We start from the raw sequence: 25,685 nt of genomic DNA on the forward strand, positions 1-25,685 counted from the left end.
TTTCTGGCTTCTCATCTAGAGCACCATATTTATCCTTCAGAACCACTCCAGCATTTTCAAACACAGTAGACAAAATGGCTCCATATCCTACTTTTGTCCTACTTGGAACACAATGTGCTAAATGCTGGTACATCAATGCAGGAAAGTTGACTTTAATTTTCTCAGACAGACAGAAAACTACAGCCATATCCATTAAGCATGCCTCTACCTTCTTTGCAATTCTTGGCAAGATGGTTTTCTTAACTAAGTTGAATAACAACTTGTTTAATGGGTTCAGATCATTGTGACTCATGACCTTCTTCCCCCTTTGACCACCAAGGGCTTCAACAATGTCACCTGTCAAGTAATTTCCTACTTTGACACTAGCTTTTCCCTTGATGTATGTTTCATACCCTCAGTAGGTGTTTTCAGAATTTTACCTAGGGTTTCAATATTTAATTCGATTTTGACACCATCAACTACACTAGAAATTACCCCTAATTTTGCTTGAAAATTTTGACAGAACTCAGTCATAGCAACTGGATACATATAGTTTGCTGAGACTCTTGACAGCAAGAATTCCCAGCCTTGAAACTTAATCAAATCAAGAAACTCTAAGAATCTAGCTTTCCTACACCAAACTAAATCGATACGATGTCCTACAACATACCTCCCTGCCTGTGACTCAAGTTCGGCTTGATCAGTTACCTCCTCTTCTTCATCTTCCTTTTCAGATTCTTCCTTTTCTGAATTGTTCTGATCTTCTTCTCCCACATTCATCTCTTCTCCTTCTTCGTCCTCCTCTTTTGTCTCTTCTAAGTGTTTCTCTTGAGCAAACTCGTCAATTTCTTCGATTTGCTCTTCAAGAGACTTCTCCCTTTGTTTCTTCTCTTTCCACTCTTTTAACCTTTGAAGGACACTTGAGACAGAAGATTCTTCTTGATCACTCTTACTGTCTACTTCTTTAGGTTTAGGAGATGTGGTTTAGGTTTTTCAAGAGTTTTGATTGAGGTAGAAGACGATTTGTAGTTCACCATGGCTAAAGGAGATGTTTCTTCTTGAATGGTGTTTTCGGAGTTTTGAGAGTTTTCAAATTAGACGATTTTAACAATGATGACCATTGTTGTTCTAGAGATGGTTTTAAAGATCAAGAGTCTCCAGTCATGTGCTTAGAACAACCATGTCGAGGTACCAAGTGTTGTTCCCCCTCACTGGAACCTGCATGAGAAATCAAACATTAGGTTCAGGAACCCAGGTTTCCTTGGGTTCCTGTGTAACAACAGTAGGTTTATTCTTTTTGATCCAAATCTGTTCTACATGTTTTTCATTTTTCTGTGTACTCTTTTCTTTCTTAGGACACTTAACCTGTTTATGTCCAGTATTGCCACAGAAATAACAAACTATACTACTGGGCAGGTCAACATACTTCTTTTCCTTTTGGAACTTCTTTTTGAAACCCAAACCTTCTGTTCTTTTGGTTTGAGCTTTGGTGATCCAATTTGGAACTCTGTAATCTACAGGTTGTTTGCCTTTCCTAGCTTTCTCAAGTTCCCCCTCAAGTCTTGCCTTATCCGCTTTTATATCTTCCAAATCAGATTTTAGTTTTTCAAAATTCGGATATTGAGCAAGTGGAGGAACTTCAGAATCAGGAGCATTAAGAGAGAGTTTCATCAAGGATAGTTCCACATTTAACATTATTTTATCATGTTTCAACCTGTCTATAGTTTCTTTTAAATAATTATTATCATCAAACAGACTAAAGAATCTATATTGAATATCAAATTTCAAATTATCAACCCACTCAATGTTTTCTTTAAAAGTAACCAAAGCTTCATCACTTTTCTGTTTAGCTTTATGCAATTCTTTCAGTTCTTCTTGAATTTCTAAAACAGCTAATATTAGGTTTTCTTTAGTGAAATGTCTAAGTTCTTTTTGAGAAAACCATACCTCAGATTCTAGCTCCTTCAGCTTTGCCTTTTCATCAATTTTCGCCATCAAGCACAGATGGGCAGTTTCCTCTAGAGGTTGTTCTTCCTCTTCCTCTGAATCTGAATCTCCCCAAGCAGCCAGCATGGCTTTCTTAACGTTGTCCTTGGTGAAGTAAGGTTTATAGACTCTTGACTCTTTGGATTGCTCCTTGCCCTTTGTCTTTCCTTTCTCACCATCTGGTAATGGACAATCTTTAATGAAGTGATCTTTCGAGCCACACTTGAAGCAAGTTGTGTTTCTGGAACTTGTATATTTCTTGTTCCTATCAAACTTCTTGTAGTTCATCATCCTTTTGAACTTTCTAACTATCATTTCCATTTCTTCCTCATCGGCTTCTGATTCCTCCGAGTCTTGGGCCTTAAGAGCAAGATTCTTGTTCTTGGAACTTTTAGAGTTGGAACTCAGATGTAGTTCATGAGTCATCAATGATCCAGCTAGTTGTTACATGTTGAACTTTGTGAAGTCCTTGGCTTCCTGCATGGCAGTAACCTTTGATCTCCATCGTTCACCTTGTGGTAGACTCCTTAAGATCTTCCTAGCCTGTTCATCAATAGGAATGTGTCTGCCAAGGGAATTCAGTTCATTAATTATATCATTGAACCTAGTAAACATTTCCTCTATAGTTTCCTTTGATTGCATTTCAAACCTTTCATATCTAGACATCAATAGATCAATCTTAGAACGTTTTACCTCATTTGTACCTTCATGAGTTACCTCTAGTAGATCCCAAATCTGTTAAGCAAACTTGCATCCCATGATACGATTATGTTCATGAGGTCCAAATCCACAGTGCAAATACTTTATAGCTAAAGCATTCAGTTCAAGTTTCTGATAATCTTCTTTATCATACTCAGAAATAGGTTTAGGAACTACCTCTTTCTTTTCATTGGTTGCGGTTATTTCAAAATCACCGGTTTCAATGATACGCCAAACCTGGTAATTTTCTGCCTTAATAAAGATCTCCATCCTGTTCTTCCAGTAGGTGTAAAACTTACCATTGAACATGGGTGGACGTTGGGTAGAATACCCTTCTTCAAGTTTCTCCTTGTAATTCATCTCTCCAGGAACTTACTCAGCAAAGTTATTTTCTTACACGAGAGAACCTTGCTCTGACACCAATTGTTAGTTGAGACGATTAATACAAGGGGGGTGAATTGTATAGAGTTCTTAATGACTACTTTTTCCGGATAAATAAACAATGCACATAGGAACTTGCTGAAACACATAGATTTTACGAGGAAACCTTCCAAGGCCCAACTGGAAGTAAAACCTCGACCCTACCTTAGGGATTTCAAACATAAATCACTTCACTATAATAGGACAAACACCAAGTTACAACCTATTAGACACGGACCTTTATTTCACAAGTTCCTCACTGGACTTGCTACTTGATAGGACCCTATCCTACCCAATTTAAGCACCACACTTAAATTCACACGTACCACCAAAGCACTACACGTACTGCCAAAGTACTAAAACACTTGTACCACCTAAGTACAAGACTCACAACTTCACCTAGAAGTCAACACAAAACTGTATATAAATCAAACTATAAATTCACCCAAATAACCCAACCAATACAAATATATGACACCTAGTATGATAGGTAAGAAATGCACGAAATCCGAAACTAATATGACAAATTAGAAGCTTGGCAAACTTACTCAATTATAGCAATGTGATTTCTCCACGCATAAACTCACAAAAACCTAAAACCATTTTGCTCTCTACTATTTATACAAGTAACACTCGTATGGAAAGTAGGTTTTCTAAAAGATAAATAAGTTCACTTAACTTATCTTTAAACACGGTTTTATGTAAATCAAGTGGGATGAAATCTTTTCCGAAAATAAGATTAAAAAGATATTTATTAAAGAGACTTATCTTTTTAACAAACCGATTTTAAAGAAAATAATCTTTCTAGAAAATCTTTTCCTAAAATCTATTTTTTATTATTTTCCATATTTATTTTATTTACCAAGCAAACTTATCACGTTTCTAATAAATTTCGTGCACTAACCTACTTAACATATTAACAATAAAATTTATAAGATAAAAACCTTAACTAAATATTATTGTTGCGCCGCACTTCGATCAGGTAGATTACTTGGGATCCAAGCATATTAAGTTCCACCAAAGAACTTAAACATGCTTTTCTTCAAGTTCCTGTTAGGGAACTTAGTTCTTGTTAGAGAACTCTTCCTCTAATTTGTTTAACTTCTTCAATAAAGATCTTCTTCATGTCTTCTTAGTTTCATATGGTTCTTCAATCACCAAGATCAATTTTCACCTAGGCTAATCACACGCTAGAGAATCTTTATTAGTTGAGTTTGCTTTTAGTTCTAGTTTCTCATCATCAAAACCATTATGCTTCAACAAATTCTCTATGGTGAACAAAGTTTTATAAAATTATCTTTGGTACTCATAAACTTTCTGTATTTATTACTTATGACATTAATTATTATATTTTATAAAAAAAATTAACTACATACAGTTAGATTTTTTTTTTATTTTTTTACACAATAACATTTAACTATAGTAAGTTTTTTAATTATTTTTAACAATTTAATAATTATACTAAAATAAAAATAAAAAAATCAACCACCCCTTCCCCTACCCACTGCTAGATCCTCTATCCCCTTGTCGGCGACCGGAACCCCTACCTAACCCCCGACATCGGCGACCCTACTTCTCTACCTTTCCCCCAGTTTCCAACCCCCCAAACCCTTTAAACCCATTCGAAAGCACTTACAAACCCGAAACCACCCTGCAATCCAAAACCCTAGAAAACGGTTAAAACGGATTTTAAGGAGGTTTCGGGTTTTTGAATGGTTTCGAGTGGGTGATTAGGGTTTTGGGTGTCTAGAAAACAGGGTAGGGATAGTTTTGGGAAGGGGATGGGGCGAATTTTGGGGCGGTTTGGGGTGGAGATGGGTGTCGGGTTGGGGAGAAATATGGAAGGGGTGGGCAGCGAAAATGGGGAAGGGGAAATGTCGTCGGCCAAGGGTGGGAGAGTTTAGGCATCACCGACAGGGGCCAAGCCGCCGACAGGGGGGAGAGGCTAATGGTTTGGTTGGGGAGGGGTTTTTTTTTTCTTTTTGAAAAATATTTTTATAATAATTTAATTTTTATAAAAAAAAAAAAAAAAAAACTAACTATAGTTAAGGATTTTTATTAAAGTAACACTTATCAATGGTAATCAATAATTTAAGTTTACCTTTGATAATAAAATTTTAAAACGTTTACCACTTAGAAAATTAAAAAGTTGGAGTTCAGCAATGAGAATTTCCCCTAAAAATAAAAATTATAATAAAAATATTTAATAGCTTATTCTTAATAATTTTTTTTTTATCCATAGTATATCCTAAATTTCCAAACAATACAAATCGAATTTCATAAGCATATAACTTATCCAAAATTATGTAATCACCAGCTAAGCATTTTGTGTTATTACAATCTCATTATAATTACATAATCATGTCATATATCTCTTAAGATACATTATCAAAATTGATCACAAATGATCATATAATACATAATCAAAATAGATCACAAATGATATGATCATATAATATTGAACAAATATTTTGTTAAAATCAAAAGAATATTGCATAATCAAATCTATAAATACTCTCTTAAGACTTCAATCTATTCATCCATCATATTAATTTCACTCATCTCCAACCCATAGCTCTTCATTCCTTCATTCTCAAAATGGTTAGGAAAAAGGTGAAACTAGCTTTCATAGAAAATGACTCTTCTAGGAGAGTGACATACCGAAAAAGAGTGAAAAACTTGGTAAAAAAGACTAGGGAACTAAGTGTCTTATGTGGAGTTGATGCTTGTGCTATCATCTACGGGCAAGAGGAGCAAGCACCGGTAGTGTGGCCTTCTTCCGAGGAAGAAGTAAAAAGGATTATCTCCGACTATTATAGTAAGTCGGAAATTGATCCATCTCAAAGGGGGTTTAACCAATACACCTTCTTAAATGATAGTGTGATCAAGGCAAAGGAAAGATTATTGAAGCTTCAAAGAAAGAACCGTGAGAAACAAATCTCGAATATGGTGAGTGACATCTTGAATGTAAAATCATCTCTTGACCAAGTTAACCCTAGTGATTTAGGGGACTTGCTATGGGTGATTGAGGATAAGATAAGAACAATCCAATATCGGATTAGAGTTACTAAGGAGGGTGATAATAATAATAATAATAATAATCCTCCTGTTTGTGAATCTATAAATTTAACTAATAACGATGATTCAAGTAGAGTGTGTGCTAGTATCAATCATACTCCATCGTTATCGACAAAAGTGGGATGTTTCACCTTAGAAAAAATTGAAATGATGCTTCGTTAAGATTAGTGCAAGTCCACAAACTCATATTAGTTGCAAATATTTTGTTTTTTTCTTCATTATTGTTGTCCCATAGATTTTACCTAAGCATAAATTTCAATGAGATTATTAATCACAATTTTATAATCTTACGCAAATTAAATTTGGAATTGCCAATGAATTTGATCTTTTCTCCTATAATTATTAGGGTAATGCTATACATGGCCCTTAGGGCTATATATAAGTATTAAAACAATCTTGGAAATTGTATAAAATTAGGAATTCATGACAAAAACACACGTTAATCAATGTAATTAGTGTGAATTTGTCATGATTTTAAAATTTAAACAGTTTTCAAGAGTATTTTTAATGCTTATATGTAGCCCTAAGGGCTATGTGTAGCATTTTCCTAATTATTATTTCATATTTAAAATATGTGACATGTAATTTTCCTTTCATATATTACAATAAGCAATGCTGGCTTAAGGAGCTAAATACAAATTGTAGATTTCAATGTTACAAATACGTGTAAAGTATGTAGAGACAAAATTAAGGTGGCTATACTAGGAGTAGTAGTGATGCCATCATATTCACACGAAGACGGACAATTTTGTAGTTCAGGAGAGAGAGCGAGATAATGAAATCGTACCTTAACAATGGATATAGGATTATGCTTGGGTAATATAGGAAAACAATCAAGCCGGTGCCCCCTATCAACATAGGTGGCAAGTTGACTTTGTAGGCAACAAGTGCCTACGTGTTCGTAAGTAGCTCTCCATGTGGCCGTGATTAGGGCCGTTATGGAGAGTTAGCCGATATGCGTAATAATGGATCACTAATAGCTTAACATATTTTAGTGGACAAACCCTAACAGTGTCCCGTACATAATCTATAATACTTTTAATCTCTAATATGGTTGTTTGAGCACATTTTAATTAACCATATCATAGTGTCCCCTCCATTCCATGATATAACTAGTGAGTAGCTCGAGCGTTACCTCGGGTTACTACTTTTATAATTGTGCAATTGCTAATTTTTAGAGCATCTAATAGTGTGTATGTAGTATGTGTCTTAAGTACTTTATAGTATAATATTATTTATTGTGCAGGGTCAAAGCATATTTGACAATTAGTCTAGATGGTTGAACAATAACTTTTCTTTACAGAGGTCAAGTGTTCGAACCTTCTCATCTATATATTTTTTCCAATATAGTTGAGAAAACATGGAGTATTATTGTTGGCTGTGTGGATGACGTGTCATGTTAAGGTGTTGAGTGGATGACGTGGCATAATAAGAAATTGAGTAAGTGACATGGCGAAATGAGGGAGTCTACATGGCGCCTAGTGTTTTTAATAACGCCTTTTAATATAATAGTATAAATGATCGTTATAATAGCTATCCATACGTCTCATCATTAAATCTGAAATAAAAAAATTAAGAAGATAAGTGTAAGAAGGGAGAAAAAAATAGAAATGCAATAAATAGAGAAAAATTGAGAAAGAGAGAAACACCCAAACATTATAATGCAAATTGCACTCTTTTTTTGTTTTGTTTTTGACAAAGAGAACTTCATAAAAAACGAGCAAATTACAACCTAAGCTAATGAAAGAAAAATTGCACTTATGTTTAGCGGCAATTGGAAGTGAACCAAGTCACTCAGTTTTGAAAAAAATTATCCTTGATCTAAGTATCATACATTCATACATTGCATCTATTACAGAAGATACTATTGGAAATTCCAGCAACGTGTTGTTCGAATTTTACATCATTAGAAGAGCATTATTCATCAATTAGAAAGTACATCAGTAGATTATGGTTTTTATTGACTTTAGAGGATCGATTCAAACTCTACAGAAGATTAATTTGAAAAATAACACAAAAACTATGTACGAAAATTAATTTCTGTGATAAATTTACTTCATGGGAAGTGTAGTACAAAAATGTTAGTGTGTAATGCTACACTTGTTTTTAATTTCTAGTTTACAAAAGTTTCTGAGTACATTTCAGGAATTTTTTTGAGAAATGTCCTTTTAGATCTTTTGTTGTAAATGTTTTTTTATAAAAAGGTAGCACAATAGGTCCTTTTATCTCACTTATATTGTGGTGAGGGTCTTTTGACCGGATTCCGGCAATTGACTCCGATTATAGTGTCTTGCATTAAACTTGAAGACAAATTATTAAACTCGGATTCTAGTGTCTCGAAATAAAATTGAAGACAAATCGAACAAGGTAATGGGAAAAGTGGGTAAAAGTGGATAAAATGGGAATAAAAAAAAATTAAGATGTCATGTACAACACACATGATTTTTATTTTTTACTTTTTTGCCGAAAAAAAGTAGGTCAATGGTCGAAATCCAGTCAAAGGACCGTCGCCACAACCTATGTAATATAAAATAATCTTTTGTACCACTTTTTTTTATATAAGGAGCTTTATAATAAATATTTATAATAAGACAAAATCAAGATTTATATAATAATATGTAAATGACTAATCAATCAATACACATAATTATATGTTTTAACTCTGTGCAATATAATTTTTATGTAATCATATATATTTTGTTAATTTATAAATAAATTTACGTAATTTGTTAATACATAATTTTTGTAACATTATTTAACAATTTAATTTTCCATAACTTACTATCAATATCCTAATTAACATTCAAGATCGCAGTAAAATCATCAATACCATAAGTAACATCCAATTTTGCAGCAAAATCTGTCATCAAGTTTCAAGTTCTAACTTCTAAAATCCGAAAAGTTCTCAAATCTTAAGTAACAATCGTAATTAAAAAAAAAAGATATTATAAGACTTTTAAGGCTCTGCAATGCTTAAATGTAATAGTAAAAAAATCATGGAAATAAAGTTATATAATATATTAATGGAAATTAGGAATTGTTAAATATGTTATTTGGATTTTTTTATTTCATAATTTTATTATTTGTTATGGAGATTGATTAACCATGATTACATGATTAAATCTATGGAAGCTAGGTTTGATCGTTATTTTATCATTTTTGAAATATTTTCAAGGTTATAAATCATCAATGTCGTTGAAAATTGAAATGAGAAAATTGAAATTAAATTTGTAACTGTTATTCATTTTTATTTTGGTCGAATATATAAGCGGTTGAGATCATTTCTATGAAATTTACTGGCTTAGATTATAAATAGTTATAGTATAATAGCTACAATGTAAGTGTAGTTATAAATAATATTTATATAATTTTGTAGAAATAACAAATCTGATCGATGGGATAAAGTACGATGTATTTCAATTTGGAAAATTCGCCAAACGAGTTGTGCAACTCGCGAACATGGATACTCAGCCATCATCATATCAAATTGAGAACAATATATCTCTGGTGAGATTAACACAGGACTTATTTGGAGAATGCCAAAGTCAACTAGATAATTACCTTGAAAGAAAGAATTGCATGAGTGTTTATTTGTCATTTTTAACAATACTAATATTTACTACTTAGTATTTATTTTAATAATAGCTTCATAAGAAATAATTAAAAGAGTATGTGGATTAAAAAAAATAATCAAAGAATTAAGTAGATTTTTCAAAAAAGAAGTTTGTAAATTAAATAAGTAATTAAAGAAGTATGTAGATTAAAAAAATTAGTTAAAAAATATATACAGGAATATGTATCTATAAAATGATTCTTTTGATAACACATTAGCAAACAAAAAATAAAATTACAACTTGTAAATTTATTTATTTTTTAGGAAAATTTATATGCACGGTACTTTCACCTTTATTATTATGTACACGCTATTACGTTAATGTGATTGTTTAATTCTTAATATAATTGGTTAATATATATTTGTTTAAATATAAAGATAAAAAATGAGTGTAATGTTAAATATACTGATTTACAGGGACTTGTCTTATTTTGTGAGTCATACTCCCTTGTTTCGGGAATATGTTAATAGGACTATTTTTCATGTGTATTTGACCTGTGGTGCAAGAAATTTCGTGGAATTCCGAGTAAATTATAATACTATCTACAATGTCACCGATGTGATGTATAGAAATTTTTTTTCTTAATAACATTGTCAAAATCATTACCGTATTGTTTGCGAATGGAATTATAAGTAAAGCATATCTAACTTCAAAATAATAGAGTCAATTAATTTACTTATTTAATAAACATTATTATTTCAAATATTTACAATATGGAAAAATCATGATTTATTTAATAATAATATGTAAATGAGTATTCAATTAATACACATAATTATATGTATTATCTATGTGTAACATAATTTTTAAGTAGTTACATATAATTTGTTAATTTATATAATTTTATGTAATTTGTAAATACATAATTTTTTTTTAACATTATTTATCAATTTTATTTTTCATATCTTATTATTAAATATTTATAATTTTTTCCATAGGAAACATTTTAATTTTTAAGGTCAAACAAATTAAAACAAATCGAAGTGATTTAAGAGTCTTGAGTTTGTCCTTCATCGGTGTTGAAAATACGATTGAGGAACAATAATGGTAGGTAAAATTAAGGGGGTTTGCAAATGTCGATAAAAATGCATATGACGGTTATCAAGTTTTGGCCCGAATATTTCAGAGAATTTTCCTTTTTGTTGTGTTTGTCCAAAAGATAAAGTACAAGGAAAAAATATAGAAGATCAAGTAGTGGGGGTTAAGTTAGATATTATACCTTTTGCGTCGTGGTTGTTCGAATCAATAGAAAAATATAGTATAAAACATTGGCTTGGAACAAAAAGATGTAAGGGATTTATTTCTAAAATAAGGAAAATGACTAGATTAGTAGGATCACTAATGTATCAACATCATGTGAATGATAATTTTCTTTGAATTTCGCTCCCTTTGCGTTTGTGAAGCAAAAAAATTTACTGTACGATGATGGATGAAAAGAATGTTACAGTAAGTGTGTATTTTAATTTGTTTTTTCATACTTTTAAGAGGTTATCAAGTACGTATAATAAAGTATTTTTTTAGTTAAGAAATTGTACATAAATTTGTAGGTAATGACCCGATTGAAGGAATCAAGTTCGATTTGCAACAATTTAGAAAGTTTATCGTTAGGATCGTTCAGCTCACAAATTTTGATAGGTGTTTTCAATAAGAAGGCAACAGTTCTGTTGTGAGATTTACCTCTTTGAAAAAACTTCAGTAGGTTTAATTTTCTACATTACTACTAATCAAGTCATAGATTAGCAAATTGCATATTAGTATAATTCATGTTTTTTTTTTTTACTACTATACACTGACCTTAGGTTAGAAGGGATTTTTTTGTTTTTTTGTTTAATAGCATAACTTAGGTTTACCGTGGGTTAAGGGGGAATGGTGACATCATAATTGGCCTAAAGTGGAGTGTGGTAGTAATAGAAAACTTTACGGTAGTAATTGGCAAAATTTCCTTTTTTTTCTTTAAAAAAAAAAAAAAAATTCTAAGTTTCCTTTTATGAAGCATAGAAAACGGTAAATAATACTCCTATGGTATATAATTTTAAAATAAAGATGGGCTAAAATTACAAGGATGTTGTTTGATAGGTGTGTCGCGTACCTAACAAAAATAACCTAACAAGACCACTACTATGTAGACGGGCAAGTAAGGGTCGGATCCCAAGAGACTATGGTTCAACTAATTAATTAGACTCAAGTAACTACTAAGCAGGTAACCAAATCAAATAAGTGAAAATTAATAACTAAAGAACTAATTAAAACGATTAAATCTTAGTAATATGACAAATCAAATGCTAAAACACCCAAGATCAAGCATCACCAAGAATAAAATTAATGCAACAGTCGTTCTACCCCTAACATATAATTCAATTGATTAATGAGGAAAAGGAATCCATATATAGTACCAATGGTCTCTCCCGAGTTACCAATGGCTTCCCTAATCACAATCAAGCCTACTTCCATGAAATCATGTAAATTAAAGACCTTGAGCACAATACCATATTCCTAATCATCCATTCAACTACTCCCATGATGAACTTCAAACCCTTGACTGATTTATTCAAACCCGCCAAAACTCAATTCCCGTTGCGATTAAAACAATGGATTAATAACAATACTAATCAATTAAGCATATCAATTGCAATTATCATTAGAGATTTAAAGAATTAAATCATGCATTAATAATATTCGGGTTCCACTAGATCTTGGAATAAGGAAACTCACACATATTAACGAAAGCAAAAACAATATTTAATGAAGAAAACATGATTAATAAACAAATAAAAGTAAAAGAAGTAAAGATGAATACCAATTACTTGAATGAAGAAAAGTACCAATTGTTGATGAACAAAGATCAAAACTTGAAAATGCAATTTAATCTAGATTTAGAGAGAATATTAGGGTTCTAATGAAGGTTTTAAAGCTGCAAGATAATAACTAAGTGTTTTTAATTGGGGTTTACAAATAAAAGTAAAAGAAGAAGTAAAGATAATAAGAAATCCCGAAAAATAGGAAAATGAATTCCCAAAATTGCCCGGGCAGCCAGGGAAAGGTTGCCCGGTCGGACGCGAGAAGCACACTTTTACACCCTGCGCCTCTTCTAAAGCCTCCAATTTTCGTACTTTGTCCGCCCGGTCTGCCAGGGCAAGGTTGCCCGGTCGGGTGCGGATGACATTCTCAGCGAATGCTGACTTTTAAAGCTTATAATAGCACATTTCCTCTCCAGGCTGCCAGGGTAATGGGAGGAAGAAACTTCATAGTTATACTTTGCTAACCTCTTCTCCTTTCTTTGCCGTGGCTACCATCTAGGGCAATGTTGCCCTGACAAGGAGGATACGGGATAATACTCTTTCATCATAATGAACTCTCGTGTTCATCCAAACTAGCCTCGTTCATTCTAAAATACATAAAAAAAACAACGAAACTACCCATAAAAGCATAATATGATCACAACTAAACCAAATCAGGCTAAGATAAGTTATAAACAACTAATTTAGACTCGAAAACTATCTAAATGGACTCTAAAAGCACGAACAATATACGACTTATCAAACTCGTCCAATATAGACCAGTGCTTGTCCTCAAGCATTGAAACATGGAACACAAAAAGAGTAAGATAGTCCCTCAAACAAGACAATCAACGACAATCAACAGCTAAATAAACATGCTTCACCCCATAATACATTTTAAAATACCAATCTCGAAATCGAAATTGGACACGCAAGCATCTTAGCCAACCAATCACCTCATTCAGACTATCAATCAACTTGAATGACTATCAAACAGAGTCAACCATGCACACATAAGGAATCGATGACTAGAATATCTCACTTAGTGGTCACTCTTCACAATTTCATGTGGCGAGCTAAAAATAAGCCCGATATCTCTCCATCCCCACTAATAATGATAACCCCCCTTTTCTCACACCAACACCTCAAAAACCCCCACTAGCTAGGCCACCCTAATCTACCTCCCTGAAATTGCAACCTCCTTAAAAACATAACCCCAAACTCCTGATCACCATCCCAAAAATCCTTACCTGATCTTCCTCAAGTCCTACTACCCACCTCAATAACCTAAACCACCACCCTGAATATTCCCACCCACCCAAAAAAAAAGCCTAATCATAAAATCAAGGATATTATAATCTAACCTAAAGTTTTACCAGTGGTAAAAGAGGAGGCAGCGACCAGCGGCAGATCCAATGTCGAATATCATTTAAAGGATGGAGGAATGGTGTGGGTTTGGATTTCCATACTAGGTGGGCATATTTAGGGTGGTGGTATAAATTTTCGAGGTGGTGAGGTGTTTTTGGAGTGGTGGTCTTGTTTTTGGGACGGGGTGTGTAATTACGAGGTGGTCAGGGGCAGAAGTCAAGGAGGTTCAGGGGTTCGAGGGTAGTGGGTGGGGGTTTGAGATTTTTTGCATTGGGTGGTGGCCAGGTTTTTCGAGGTGCGTAGGGGTTCTCGAGGTGGTGGTGTTGGTTTCCGAGATGGTAGTGGTGGCTTAGGTGGTGGGGCTTGGTGATAGTGTAGTGTTAATTAAGGAGTGGGTTAGTAATTTACCTAAAGGATAATTAAGTTAGAGTCTAATTACTGTAGGCTTTTAATGATGGGTTAACCACAGAAGGCCTATATATGAGCAAGGTCATTGTATAGGAGAACACTTTATATAAGAAAAAATTTTCTCTACCACCCTATAGAATTTTTAAAAGTTGAAGCATACAGAATTCAATTAAGAAAATGTAACTTTAGCTTAGTAACAATAATTTAAGTTTAACAAAAAAAAAAAATTCATTTCAGTAAAATATTTATTTATCAATAAGTTTTTATTCCCTTCACCTTATTTTTGCTAAACAAAAAAGTATTTTTCAACTGACTAATTTAATTTTACTAATTAAAATTTATTTTTATTGATTCACGTACTATTATATTTGTTCTTTGAAGTTATTGACTTTTACTAATTAAAAGTTATATATTTTTTACTACACTGAATTTAGTTACTAAACTGAAATTATATTCAACCAACATTATTATAGTAAAGATGAAAGAGAACAGGGCATAACTTTTAGAAGAAAATAACAAGCAATCAATATAAATAAATTTACGTCAGTAAAAATAATTCAATAATCGAAAATAAGCAAAAATAGTGTAATTTCAGTTAAAAAAAATAGTTTAGTCGTTTCAACAAAAATAAGGTGAAAAGAACATGACTTTATTCTACCAATATATTGAAAAAAATAATTTTAGCCTTTTTCTTACTTCACTTGATTTATTTCCAAATAATTACAAATGTAATTATATTATCCACCTACCTTCCTAAATATATATTTGTGAATTGTATCTTTATTGATTGGTTATTAATTACCTTTAACCATTATTATTTCCCCTCATTTTTTATATCCACTTTCTTTATTTACCCTTTGAAAGAAATCTACCAATTCTTTAATTTTCATAATAAAACTAGATTAAAATGTCGTGCAATGTTGCACCGTTGTTAAATATTTTTCACAATAATATAACAAAATACAAAGTATATAAAAGATATTCAAAAATATTTCATTTGGGTATATATGGAATATGATTGTCAATTAATCTGGAAAGAAAATACATAAGGTATAAATAGTTTGCTTAAAGATTTTGCGAAAAAAAAGAGAAGCGAAAAAGGCGTGAAAATTTTTCACAAGGTAATTGTTGAGTAATTAGGTTTTGATGATTGTAAAATAATGATGATTATCATATAATGTGTATGTTAAGTTGTGCATAGAAAGAATAAGTTATGATTGAAACAAGATATAAGGAACCCGAGCAATGACAAGTATATATATACAAGGAATTTGAGCAATATAGGATAAGAAATAGAGGAACAAGAACAATGATGAGTGTTATGGTTGATTATTATGATGATGGATAAATAACCATGAAGGTAATTGTAGACACCTAAAAATGTCTCCCCAAAACTAAACCAAACCCGATGATGAACAACCTTTTACCGCATTATTGGTCGGGTTGAGTCTTTAATCTTTGGAGTGCTTAAATCCATATTCAAATCCATATTTTCATAAACCAACCCAATTCCTACCCATTTCCCCAAACCATAACTTATTTTCCTCTTTTCGTACCTTTAAACCCAAAATAATTCATTTTGTATCCTTTAAAATCATTCATTTCGTGTCCTTTTTATAAAAACGTTTATTCCAGTTTATTTTGGTTCATAATATGGGTCCATTGATTGAATAATTGTATGGGTATTTAAAAGAGCTTTCCAACGATATATTATAAGCCCAAATCCGAATTATAACGAATAAGTTATGGCCAAAATATTAAACTAGCCCAAACCGAACCTAAGGTCACCTTACCTACGACCCAATGATCATGTGGAGGGTCCAAATTATTTAATCCCATTCCTAAACCAATTAGGATTAATTAGAAGCTTCTATAAGTTTCTAAAAGATCTTCATTATCATTTTTGAAAAGATAAGATTAAATAGTTTGAAATTGAATAAAACTCCTTTTTTTGAAAATCCTATTTCTATCTGAATTGAAAGACGTTCAAAGATAGACAGATATTATTTTCGTGCCTAATATTTTTTATCCTAATTTTATATGGTTGGATAGCCCTTGAAATTATCTTTCTAATTATATATTATAATATCAATTTCGAGCTATAACGGAAAAGATATGAATAAAATGTCAAACTCTATCCAAAACTGACACTGTCTCACTATTTCGGCTATATCTTTTGTTATACAATATATTTTAATTTGATTCAAATTGGGTTAGAAAGTAGCTTCAAAATATTTCCAACGATATCTTATTTATCTTATTCCGATTTCTGGATCAAAAGATACACTAGTGGAAAAAACGTCATCCGTAACGGGCAAAAAGGGGCCATCCATAACGGGCAGCGTCCGTTACGTATGCGGCCGTTACGGATGGCCATTGTTATTCGTAACGGGCACTGTCCATTACGAACAATGAGTTATTCGTAACGAACATTTCAAATGTCCGTTACGAATAATGAAATGTCCGTTACGAATAACTCATTATTCGTAACGGACATATGAAATGTCAGTTACGAATAAATCCTTTTTTGTATTAAAATAAGTCCTTATTCGTAACGGGCACCTAAAATGCCCGTTACGAATAAGTGATTATTCGTAACTGACATCTTAAATGTCCGTTACGAATAAAGTTTTATTGTATATAATTTAACACTTATTTGTAACGGGAAACAAAAATGCCCGTTACGAATAACTGGTTATTTGTAACTGACAATTCTGCTGCCCGTTACAAATAATTATTAAATTAAATTTTCATTTTATTTAATTTCGACATCATGTATTTATATATAATTAATATATATTAATTAAAACCTGTTATAATATACATGTTCCTGTAAATAAGCAATTATACCGAACAATCTTTCGTAAAAATTAATACGACGTAATATAAAAACTGAAGTAGTAACACATTACAAATAAAAACTTGTATAAATTTATCCAACATATACAACAACACTAAAAATATTATGTTGTTCTACCTAAGCTAATAGTTATGCATTCAATAAATATTTACTTCTAAAGTATTGCGCCCATTGTTCTCGAACCACATTCAACTCGTCAACATCATACGGGGCGGTCCTTGGACAAAAATCCTATTGAAAAAAAAAATATATGAAAGAGGTTACAAAATAAAAACAATCCATAATAAAAACAATCATTAGAATAAATGTGATGAACCAAATTATAGAAATAAAACTCATAATATAGAAACAAAACATATAACATCCTTAATTGACTTATATTTTGATTTCTATGAGTTGAAATCAATAAAAAGTTAACATTTACTCACTTTTGGGAGCGTATAGAGCCAAAAAGGCTTCAAAATTGTGCTAAAGGACTTCTATCTTTCCCATCTTTCAAGTATTGGTTCAAATTAACACAATGTAACACATAACATCCTAATCACCTTATGTTTTGGTTTCTATGAATTGAAATCAATAAAAATTGACCATTATCTCACTCTTGGGAGCGTATAGAGCCAAAAACGCTTCAAAATTGCCTAAGGGACTTCTACCTTTCCCATCTTTCAAGTATTTGTTCAAATTAACACAATATAACACTAAACATCCTTAATTACCTTATATTTTGGTTTTTATGAATTGAAATCAATAACAATTGACCATTATCTTACTCTTGGAAGCATATAGAGCTAAAAAGGTTTCAAAATTTGCAAAAAAAAAACTACTAACCTCTTCTAAGACACCTTTGCACTCCAAGTGAGAAGTAACAATCTCATACATGTATCTCATAATGTAGTAGCCACATTCAACGTCTCCTTGTTGTTGAGCACACTAGTATATATAACAAATAGTTAAAATTTTTGTTTTCAAAGTGAACAATGTATAACAATATGGGGTGAGTAGTGTATTTACCTCCATTTGTATGAATTTCAATTTTTGCCTTTGTGATTTCAATTCACTCCCTGTGAGATTCGCCCGATATACTTTATAAGCCCTACAAAAATAATATATATTCTAACACTTAGAACAAAATAATCTACAACACCACATACAAAAATGATATAGAAACTAGGGCATAATTTCAAGGTTGTGGCTCACGTCATCATAATCTCGGCAATTTTCAATTTTCGTGGATTTTCTTTAGGTAGCTTCATAGAGTCAAACTCATAAGCTAAACCTAATTGTAGATCAACCACCACAAGAACCCAATGACCACTACATCATTTAAGAGGAAAACACAAGTTAGAGTATTGGAAAATTGGTGAAAAACATATCATTTATATGATTAAGTTTAGTGGCAATATAAAAAACATATTTCGAACCTTGCGACATATGGAGCCACAATGAATTTGTAACGTTTACCCGTCTTTCTTACTTCATGCAAAAATGTATTCTTCACATATGTATAAGTTTCAAGGTAATCATTCTCAATTGCAGATTCAGAAATGAGTTGAGGACAAAAGAATGTGATCTCAGTCCTGTTGAAAAGGTCGATGAAGTTGTCTACTAAATACCTACATGACAAAGACATAGAAAACAAAAATTTCAGCATTATAGCATTAAAAATATTACTATAGTGAATATAAGAACCAAAGTAAAGGAAGATTAAGTAACCTACATGATATAAACATGAATCAATGAAACAATAGCCCACGATCCTCTTAGAGACACGTACATCGGTAGCGGTTACCCAAATCTGTTTGTCGCTATCAAAATTAAACATTGAGGCCTTTAAAAGTACCAATATTGTATCATACTTTGCACCATCATAATTCATTAACCAATACAACAACTCACAACCCTCGCCAAAAGTATCGACAATTTTATCTTCAAGTGGTAGGAATTTTGTGGGTTTGATGGTAGATTGCCTTGATTTCACACCACAACTATCGTCCCCTTCTTTGCTTTGGCGAGATCCATGCTTCTTTTTGGGCGATGGTGAAACCTTTACAAATAGGTGAATATTAGTCTAGATAAAGTATACAAAAATGATGGGATTTAATGTTTATAGTAAGAGAATATACCTCTTCTAAAAAAAAAACCATGTCTATAGGCCATAGTACAAAGGAAGACTTGGCTTTTCCCAACTTAGTCACACCATCGGGAGACGGTACCGATATATCGAGGAGGGCACAGTCGGGATAAGGGTTGTCCACACTAACCATGTAATGAACAGGTAACATCTTCAGGTTGTGAGTAACTTCACCGGTAACAGGATATACCGTTCCATCTGCCACAACCACTAAATTTTGATTGTACTCATCTTTCAATGCTAGGCGACATTTAGTGGCTACCTACATATTACAAAAAACTCGATCAATATTATACATGTTAACCATGTAAAGTCATATCTTTAGTATTAGTTAAAGACATATACCTCTATTACACGAGGGCTTTGTGTTGCCTCCATGTTCGTCATCACTTGCATTCCTTGAAATGCCTCCACGTCACCGGTCATCTGTGGTAGTAAATTGGCGAGATAAGCTTTCACCTCCATTGCCACCCTTTGTTCCAACCTCTCTTCGATCCTCTCTTCAATCCTCTCTTGAAGCTTCTCTTCAACCTTTTCTTCTAGCCTCGCCTCAAATTCTTGAGTTAGGGTAGCTTTCATTGATTCTAACTCTTCTAATGAGCATCCACCTTTGCCGGATGATTTACCCTTTTTGTATCCCTTCCCAAATACTTGTGTGTGACTAACTCCAACCCCACACCTTCTTAGTGCTTTTACATGCCCGCGGTGATCCCTTTTTCCTAAAGCCTTGTCGAGGGCATCCATACCAATACCATCACTTGAATTGTTTCCTTCATCATTCTTTTGCAAGTTTTCCAACTATTAAAAAAACATATATAAGATATGGCAGAACAAGAACCTGAATTGAAAAAAAATGATATGCATAGATAGACTTGTAGCCTACAGCATATATAGCATAGAAGTGAACAGAACTAATCGGAACTTATCAGAACTGAAATTTCAGAACTGATCGGAACTGAAATTTCAGTGATCGGAACTGATCAGAACTGATCGGAACTGAAATTTCAGAACTGATCGGAAGTGATCGGAACTGAAATTTCAGAACTGATCGGAAGTGATCAGAACTGAAATTTCAGAACTGATCGGAACTGAAATTTCAGAACTGATCAGAACTGAAATTTCAGAACTGATCGGAACTGAAATTTCAGAACTGATCAGAACTGAAATTTCAGAACTGATCGGAACTGAAATTTCAGAACTGATCGGAATTGATCGGAAGTGAAATTTCAGAACTGATTGGAACTAAAATTTCAGAACTGATCGGAACTAAAATTTCAGAACTGATCGGAACTGATCAGAACTGAAATTTCAGAACTGATCGGAACTGAAATTTCAAAACTAATCAAAACTAATCAGAACTGATCAGAACTGAAATTTTAGAACTGATCGGAGCTGAAATTTCAGAAGAGCTTATGACATGATTGCTGGACTTGATTATTTGCACAAAGACAGATACTTACCACTACTATGACATGGTGAGCCACATTCAGATTAGGGACAGAGGGGAACATAGGGAAAACAGAGAATATAGTAGAAGTAAGTAAACAAATAAGGAGAAATAAAGAAGAAGAGTGCAAACAAGAGCCAGGACAGAAAGTAGGGGATAGAAATTATTATATAATAATCTCAATGTATAACACCAATATGAGTGTATAATACAGTCAAGTACAAGCGCAATCTGTATAATATGAAAACATAAACAAAATTGTGCACATGGAAATGGAAATTAATTACACTGTGGGCCTGTTTAAAAATACAATAGCTTGTACAGTAAAGTGCTTATAAAGGACCTTCTTATAACTTTTAGTTTGTAGCCTATTTCTGTTTATCCTTAAGGCAACTTTGCACTCAATCTTCTACTGCCAATATCCTAGATGATAATTCATGCAAGTAAAGAAATTTAGATAATATGTACCCCCATTATGTTCAACAATTGGAAAATTGGTTGTTAAGGCCTTCATCAACTAATTGAGATGGTGAAGGGGTCACAACGGTCACAACAACAACTAAGCAAGAAACAACAATCAGGGCTATCTTAATTGCATAAATTACTTAACCATGCATACAGAAAAAGGCAAGGACAAATTCTGTTGGCTATCTTAATTATTTAATATCATCAGGAGTTCAGCACAACAATTCTGATGAAAAGCAAAATTTAAAACGGAGGTAAGCATCTAAATAACACAACTAGCTCGCTCATTACCCTTACAGTCAGAAGTTCACCATCACCCATTCACCCTTCCAGCTAAATGACATACTAAGTATTGACACCATCACAAATCCACGGGTCCTTGCCTTTTTCTGTATGCATGGTTAACAACAACTAAGCAAGCAACAACTAATCAGAACTGAAATTTCAGAACTGATCGGAACTGTTCAGAACTGATCATAACTGAAATTTCAGAACTGATCAGAACTGATCGGAACTGATCAGAATTGAAATTTCAGAACTGATCGGAACTGATCAGAACTGAAATTTCAGAAATGATCGGAACTGAAATTTCAAAACTGATCGGAACTGATCAGAACTGAAATTTCAGAACTCATCGGAACGGATCAGAACTAATCGGAACTGATCAGAACTGTAATTTCAGAATTGATCGGAACTGATCAGAACTGTAATTTTAGAACTAATCGGAACGGATCAGAACAGATCGGAACTGATTAGAATTAATCGGAAAAGGCCTCAATTTTAGCAAATCCCATTAAACAACGCAGGAAATGAGCAATAAACAAAAAAGGCCTCCCATTAAACAATGCAGGAAATGAGCAATAAACAGAAAAGGCCTGATCACTGATCAGCTAAAAAGTATAAACAAGTAACTGAAAAAAACTATACTTGGTTAATTAGAACAACACTTACAATAGCATTGGCTATTTGCTGGGTTTCGGCATTCTTCGGGTCTATAGCCCACGATCCATCTGCATTACGAGTTTGACGGGCCAAAATCCAATAAAGAGACCGATTTTTAAGCTTTTCACTCATTACACAGCTTGTCGTGGACTCTGTGGTGCTTGAGGTTGAAGATTCTGCTGGAATTCTATTGGTCTTACTCCAATCAAATCGAGCCCTCTCATAACTCTTGGAGCCTAGATGGTGGCGATGCTTATTATTCTTTGCATTTTCCTTGCCTTTTTCACTCAGAGCCTATTACAAAATGGAAAGCTATTGTAAGTAGTATTGTAGTTGAAATAAAGTAATATATATGTGAAAAATACTTTCATAATATCTTACACACCTTAAATTCATCTGTATTGCAATATGTCTCAAACTCTTTCCATTGCTCTTCTGTGATGTAACCTTCATAAAGCTCCCAGGGCTTAATGTTTGCACTTGATGAGTCAGGCGGAGGTGCAATTTCCTTAGTAATGAATCGTGAAACTAACCAAGACTTGTGCTTCCTAAATTTAGCACCAACAGCTTCGTGGAACTTCTTCTCTTTACTACCCTTGGGATCATCAATGTGGAACTTCTGCTACAAAATTAGAGAATGTTAATATTCATAATTAATTATAAGCATCGTTAAATTTAGAGCAATAAACCATATTTATATCGTAATTACCTTACTCTCCTCCCACAAGTTTTGCTTTTGAACTTTATCATACTTCGGATATCCCTTCACATTAATGTTAACTCTTTGAGCACAATTACCAATTTCCTTCCCATAAGCAGATTCCCACTTTCCAGTAGGCATGTCAAACTCATCAAATTCGAGGAACATGGGTGTAGTTGTTTGGACTGCTCTAGACGGGCCTCGTCCCTTTTTTGTAGAAGATTTTACTTGGGAAGTGGAGGCATCCATGTCACCAGATTGTTCCTGTCCATCATGATCATCTATGTTATCTTCCATTGTAGTATGCCTACACCTACACAAAGAATGAAATTAACAAGAATAGAATCAAAATCATAACAATAAAATCATATTAATGTAAATACTACACAATAAAGAAATTAATGATTTAGATATATACCAATTTAATAAATTCAATATTAATTGCAAAAAAATACTATTGTTAAAGGAATACAATAACACAAACCTTGGTTGTAGTTATAGGAACCACTAACCCTTCCTCACGATCATACTCTACATCATCAACAATATCTCCCCCTTCTTGTAGAGGTTGCACTCCCATTGTTATAGGCAGGATGTCATCAAATTGGTCATACTCTTCTTCATCCACAACATCTTCCACACCCACAATTTTTTTCTTGCCTTCAACTACAACACGCATTGCGGATCTATATTATCCTTGATGTAGAATACTTGTTTCGATTGTGAGGCTAATACAAAAGGCTCTTCACCATCAGTATAACGACTAGAGTCAACCAAGGTGAATCCAATTAACTCATCGGTTTTCATACCACGACGGTTATCAGCGCATGTGAAACGAAATATAGGAATTGTGAAATCAACATAATCAACTCCCAGATTTCTTGAATGACACCGTAATATGCCTGTGTAGCTTCAACTGGCCTTGTATCCCTAGAACTTGAGTATTCAGTATAAGATGCAACCACGACAACACCACTATTTTGTTGCACACTTTTTTCATCTTGACGACAAGTGGCAAAAGTAAATCCATTGATATCGTAACCCTCATAAGTATACACAAGTGGTTGTGGACCTCGTGAAAGCCACTTGATCGTTTCAGAAATATTCTCATCTCTACTCAATTCAAGCTTCACTTGGCCTTCAAACCACTCAACAAAGTGGAGATTATGCTCCTGCATCAACGCATAGGAGCTGATCCTGGGATTGTGAATTTTCAACTCATGAAGATGTTTTTCAATATATGGATGAACTGCAGATAGGTTTTGTAGCACAAATCGGTGGGCTTTCTTATATCGATCAAGTGGAGGTTTAACAAATTTTCGACCTACTGTACCCTTTCCTTGAAGTCTTCCTTCGTGACGAGAAGTCGGAATCCCAATTTCTTTAGCCTTAGCTAAAAACACTGAACAATAGTTCCCTGCTTCCTCTGCTATGAACCCTTTCACGATGCTCCCTTCAGGATTTGCTCTATTCTTTGCCTTATCTGCCAAAGTACCCATTTGCCTCTCATAAGGGTACATCCAACGCATAAATACAGGACCACACTCCTTTATCTCACGAGGCAAGTGCATAACAAGGTGAGTCATTATGTCAAAAAAGGAAAGAGGAAAATACATCTCGAATTTGCATAATGTTTCAACAATATCATATTCCATATCATCAAGTGTTTTTGGATCTATCACCTTACTGCAAATTGCATTGAAAAACAAGCAAAGCTTCACAATAGCATGCCTAACATGTTTTTGGCAAAAGGCCTCGGAGTGCAATTGGCATGAACACTTGCATCATCACATGACAATCATGGGACTTCATACCAACAACTTTCTTATCAGTAGTAGAAACAAAACGCCTTATGTTCGACGAATACCCTGTCGGCACCTTGATTCCTTTCAAACACTCACAAAAGATCCTTTTTTCTTTTCTAGACAATGTATAACACGCATGGGGCAAAAATGCTTTTTTCGTTGCTTCATTTTCCTCAGGCCATAACTTAGGTCGAATTTTGGCTTCCTTCATGTCTCTACGCACATTAATACTATCCTTTGTCTTCCCTTTGATATTCAACAAAGTCCCAATTAGTGCCTCACAAACATTTTTTTCAATGTGCATAACATCAAGACAATGTCAAACCGACAAGTGCTTCCAATAAGGCAGATCCCACAACTTAGACACTTTTTTCCACAACACACCCTTCTTCGGTATCTCTCTGTGCATCTTACCGAAGATTTTCTTAACATTTTTAATTTTCTCATACACTTCAATTCCTGTCAATGGCTCACGACTCACTCCCTTCTCAACATGCCCGTTGAATTGTTGTCTCATCTTCCTATATGGGTGATTTCGACGAAGTGATCGTCTGGTATGCATGTACACATTCTTCCCCCAATGCTTCAAGCGTGTAATTTGCATGTCATCCTCACAAATAGGGCATGGTTTTTGTCCTCTGACTTTGTGCCCTGACAAATTTCCATATGCAGGAAAGTCATTTATAGTACAAAACACCATGGCTCTTAATTTGAAATTTGTACCCGAAAGAGCATCAAATGTCACAACACCTTCATCCCACAACAGTTTCAAATCGTCAATAAGGGGCTCCAAATAAACATCTATCTCATGGCCAGGTTGTTTAGGACCTGGGATTAGAAGTGATAACATGATGTACTTGTGCTTCATGCACAACCAAGGAGGTAGGTTGTATATTGACAGAAGAACAGGCCATGCACTATGTTGACTACTAAGAGTGCTAAATGGATTCATCCCATCCGTAATTAATGCCAGTCTTATGTTCCTCGGCTCCTTCCCGAATTCTGG

At 33.5% G+C, this 25,685-nt stretch overlaps 3 protein-coding genes across 3 annotated transcripts; 1 reads left to right on the forward strand and 2 right to left on the reverse strand.

Moving 5' to 3' along the window:
- The first annotated feature begins 5,522 nt into the window (after window positions 1-5,522).
- On the forward strand, window positions 5,523-6,324 carry LOC110738555 (agamous-like MADS-box protein AGL80). The gene has a single exon (XM_021918955.1). It carries the CDS (start codon window positions 5,683-5,685, stop codon window positions 6,322-6,324), a length of 642 nt encoding a protein of 213 aa, XP_021774647.1. The 5' UTR covers window positions 5,523-5,682.
- An 11,935-nt stretch (window positions 6,325-18,259) lies between these two features.
- On the reverse strand, window positions 18,260-23,123 carry LOC110738557. Its single transcript, XM_021918956.1, has 9 exons — window positions 22,884-23,123; window positions 22,560-22,790; window positions 22,184-22,468; window positions 19,666-20,118; window positions 19,313-19,582; window positions 18,964-19,233; window positions 18,611-18,802; window positions 18,387-18,503; window positions 18,260-18,282 (listed from the first exon to the last, which is right to left on the reverse strand). Exons 1-7 carry the CDS (start codon window positions 23,121-23,123, stop codon window positions 18,761-18,763), a joined length of 1,791 nt encoding a protein of 596 aa, XP_021774648.1. The 3' UTR covers window positions 18,260-18,282; window positions 18,387-18,503; window positions 18,611-18,760.
- Window positions 23,124-23,677: 554 nt separating this feature from the next.
- LOC110738558 lies at window positions 23,678-25,379 on the reverse strand. The gene is made up of 3 exons (XM_021918957.1): window positions 25,064-25,379; window positions 24,652-24,925; window positions 23,678-24,560 (listed from the first exon to the last, which is right to left on the reverse strand). The coding sequence occupies exons 1-3, from the start codon at window positions 25,377-25,379 to the stop codon at window positions 23,678-23,680; spliced, it is 1,473 nt and encodes a 490-aa protein (XP_021774649.1).
- Window positions 25,380-25,685: the final 306 nt, after the last annotated feature.

Source organism: Chenopodium quinoa, unplaced genomic scaffold (assembly GCF_001683475.1).
Source record: "Chenopodium quinoa cultivar QQ74 unplaced genomic scaffold, ASM168347v1, whole genome shotgun sequence".
Classification (NCBI taxonomy): domain Eukaryota; kingdom Viridiplantae; phylum Streptophyta; class Magnoliopsida; order Caryophyllales; family Amaranthaceae; genus Chenopodium; species Chenopodium quinoa.

Bases quoted from the DNA above. Each gene is read 5' to 3' on its own strand.
- LOC110738558 (XM_021918957.1), bottom strand. From the start codon at position 25,379: ATGGTGTTTTGTACTATAAATGACTTTCCTGCATATGGAAATTTGTCA. The intron at 24,926-25,063 runs GTGTGTTGTGGA...TGAATATCAAAG, and splicing joins CAGAGAGATACCGAAGAAGG to GGAAGACAAAGGATAGTATT. The intron at 24,561-24,651 runs GTTCATGCCAAT...TGCAATTTGCAG, and splicing joins TGTCATGTGATGATGCAAGT to TAAGGTGATAGATCCAAAAA.
- LOC110738555 (XM_021918955.1), top strand. From the start codon at position 5,683: ATGGTTAGGAAAAAGGTGAAACTAGCTTTCATAGAAAATGACTCTTCT.
- LOC110738557 (XM_021918956.1), bottom strand. From the start codon at position 23,123: ATGGATGCCTCCACTTCCCAAGTAAAATCTTCTACAAAAAAGGGACGA. The intron at 20,119-22,183 runs GTAAGTGTTGTT...TTTTTTTAATAG, and splicing joins AGCAAATAGCCAATGCTATT to TTGGAAAACTTGCAAAAGAA. The intron at 19,583-19,665 runs GTATATGTCTTT...TGTAATATGTAG, and splicing joins AAAGCCCTCGTGTAATAGAG to GTAGCCACTAAATGTCGCCT.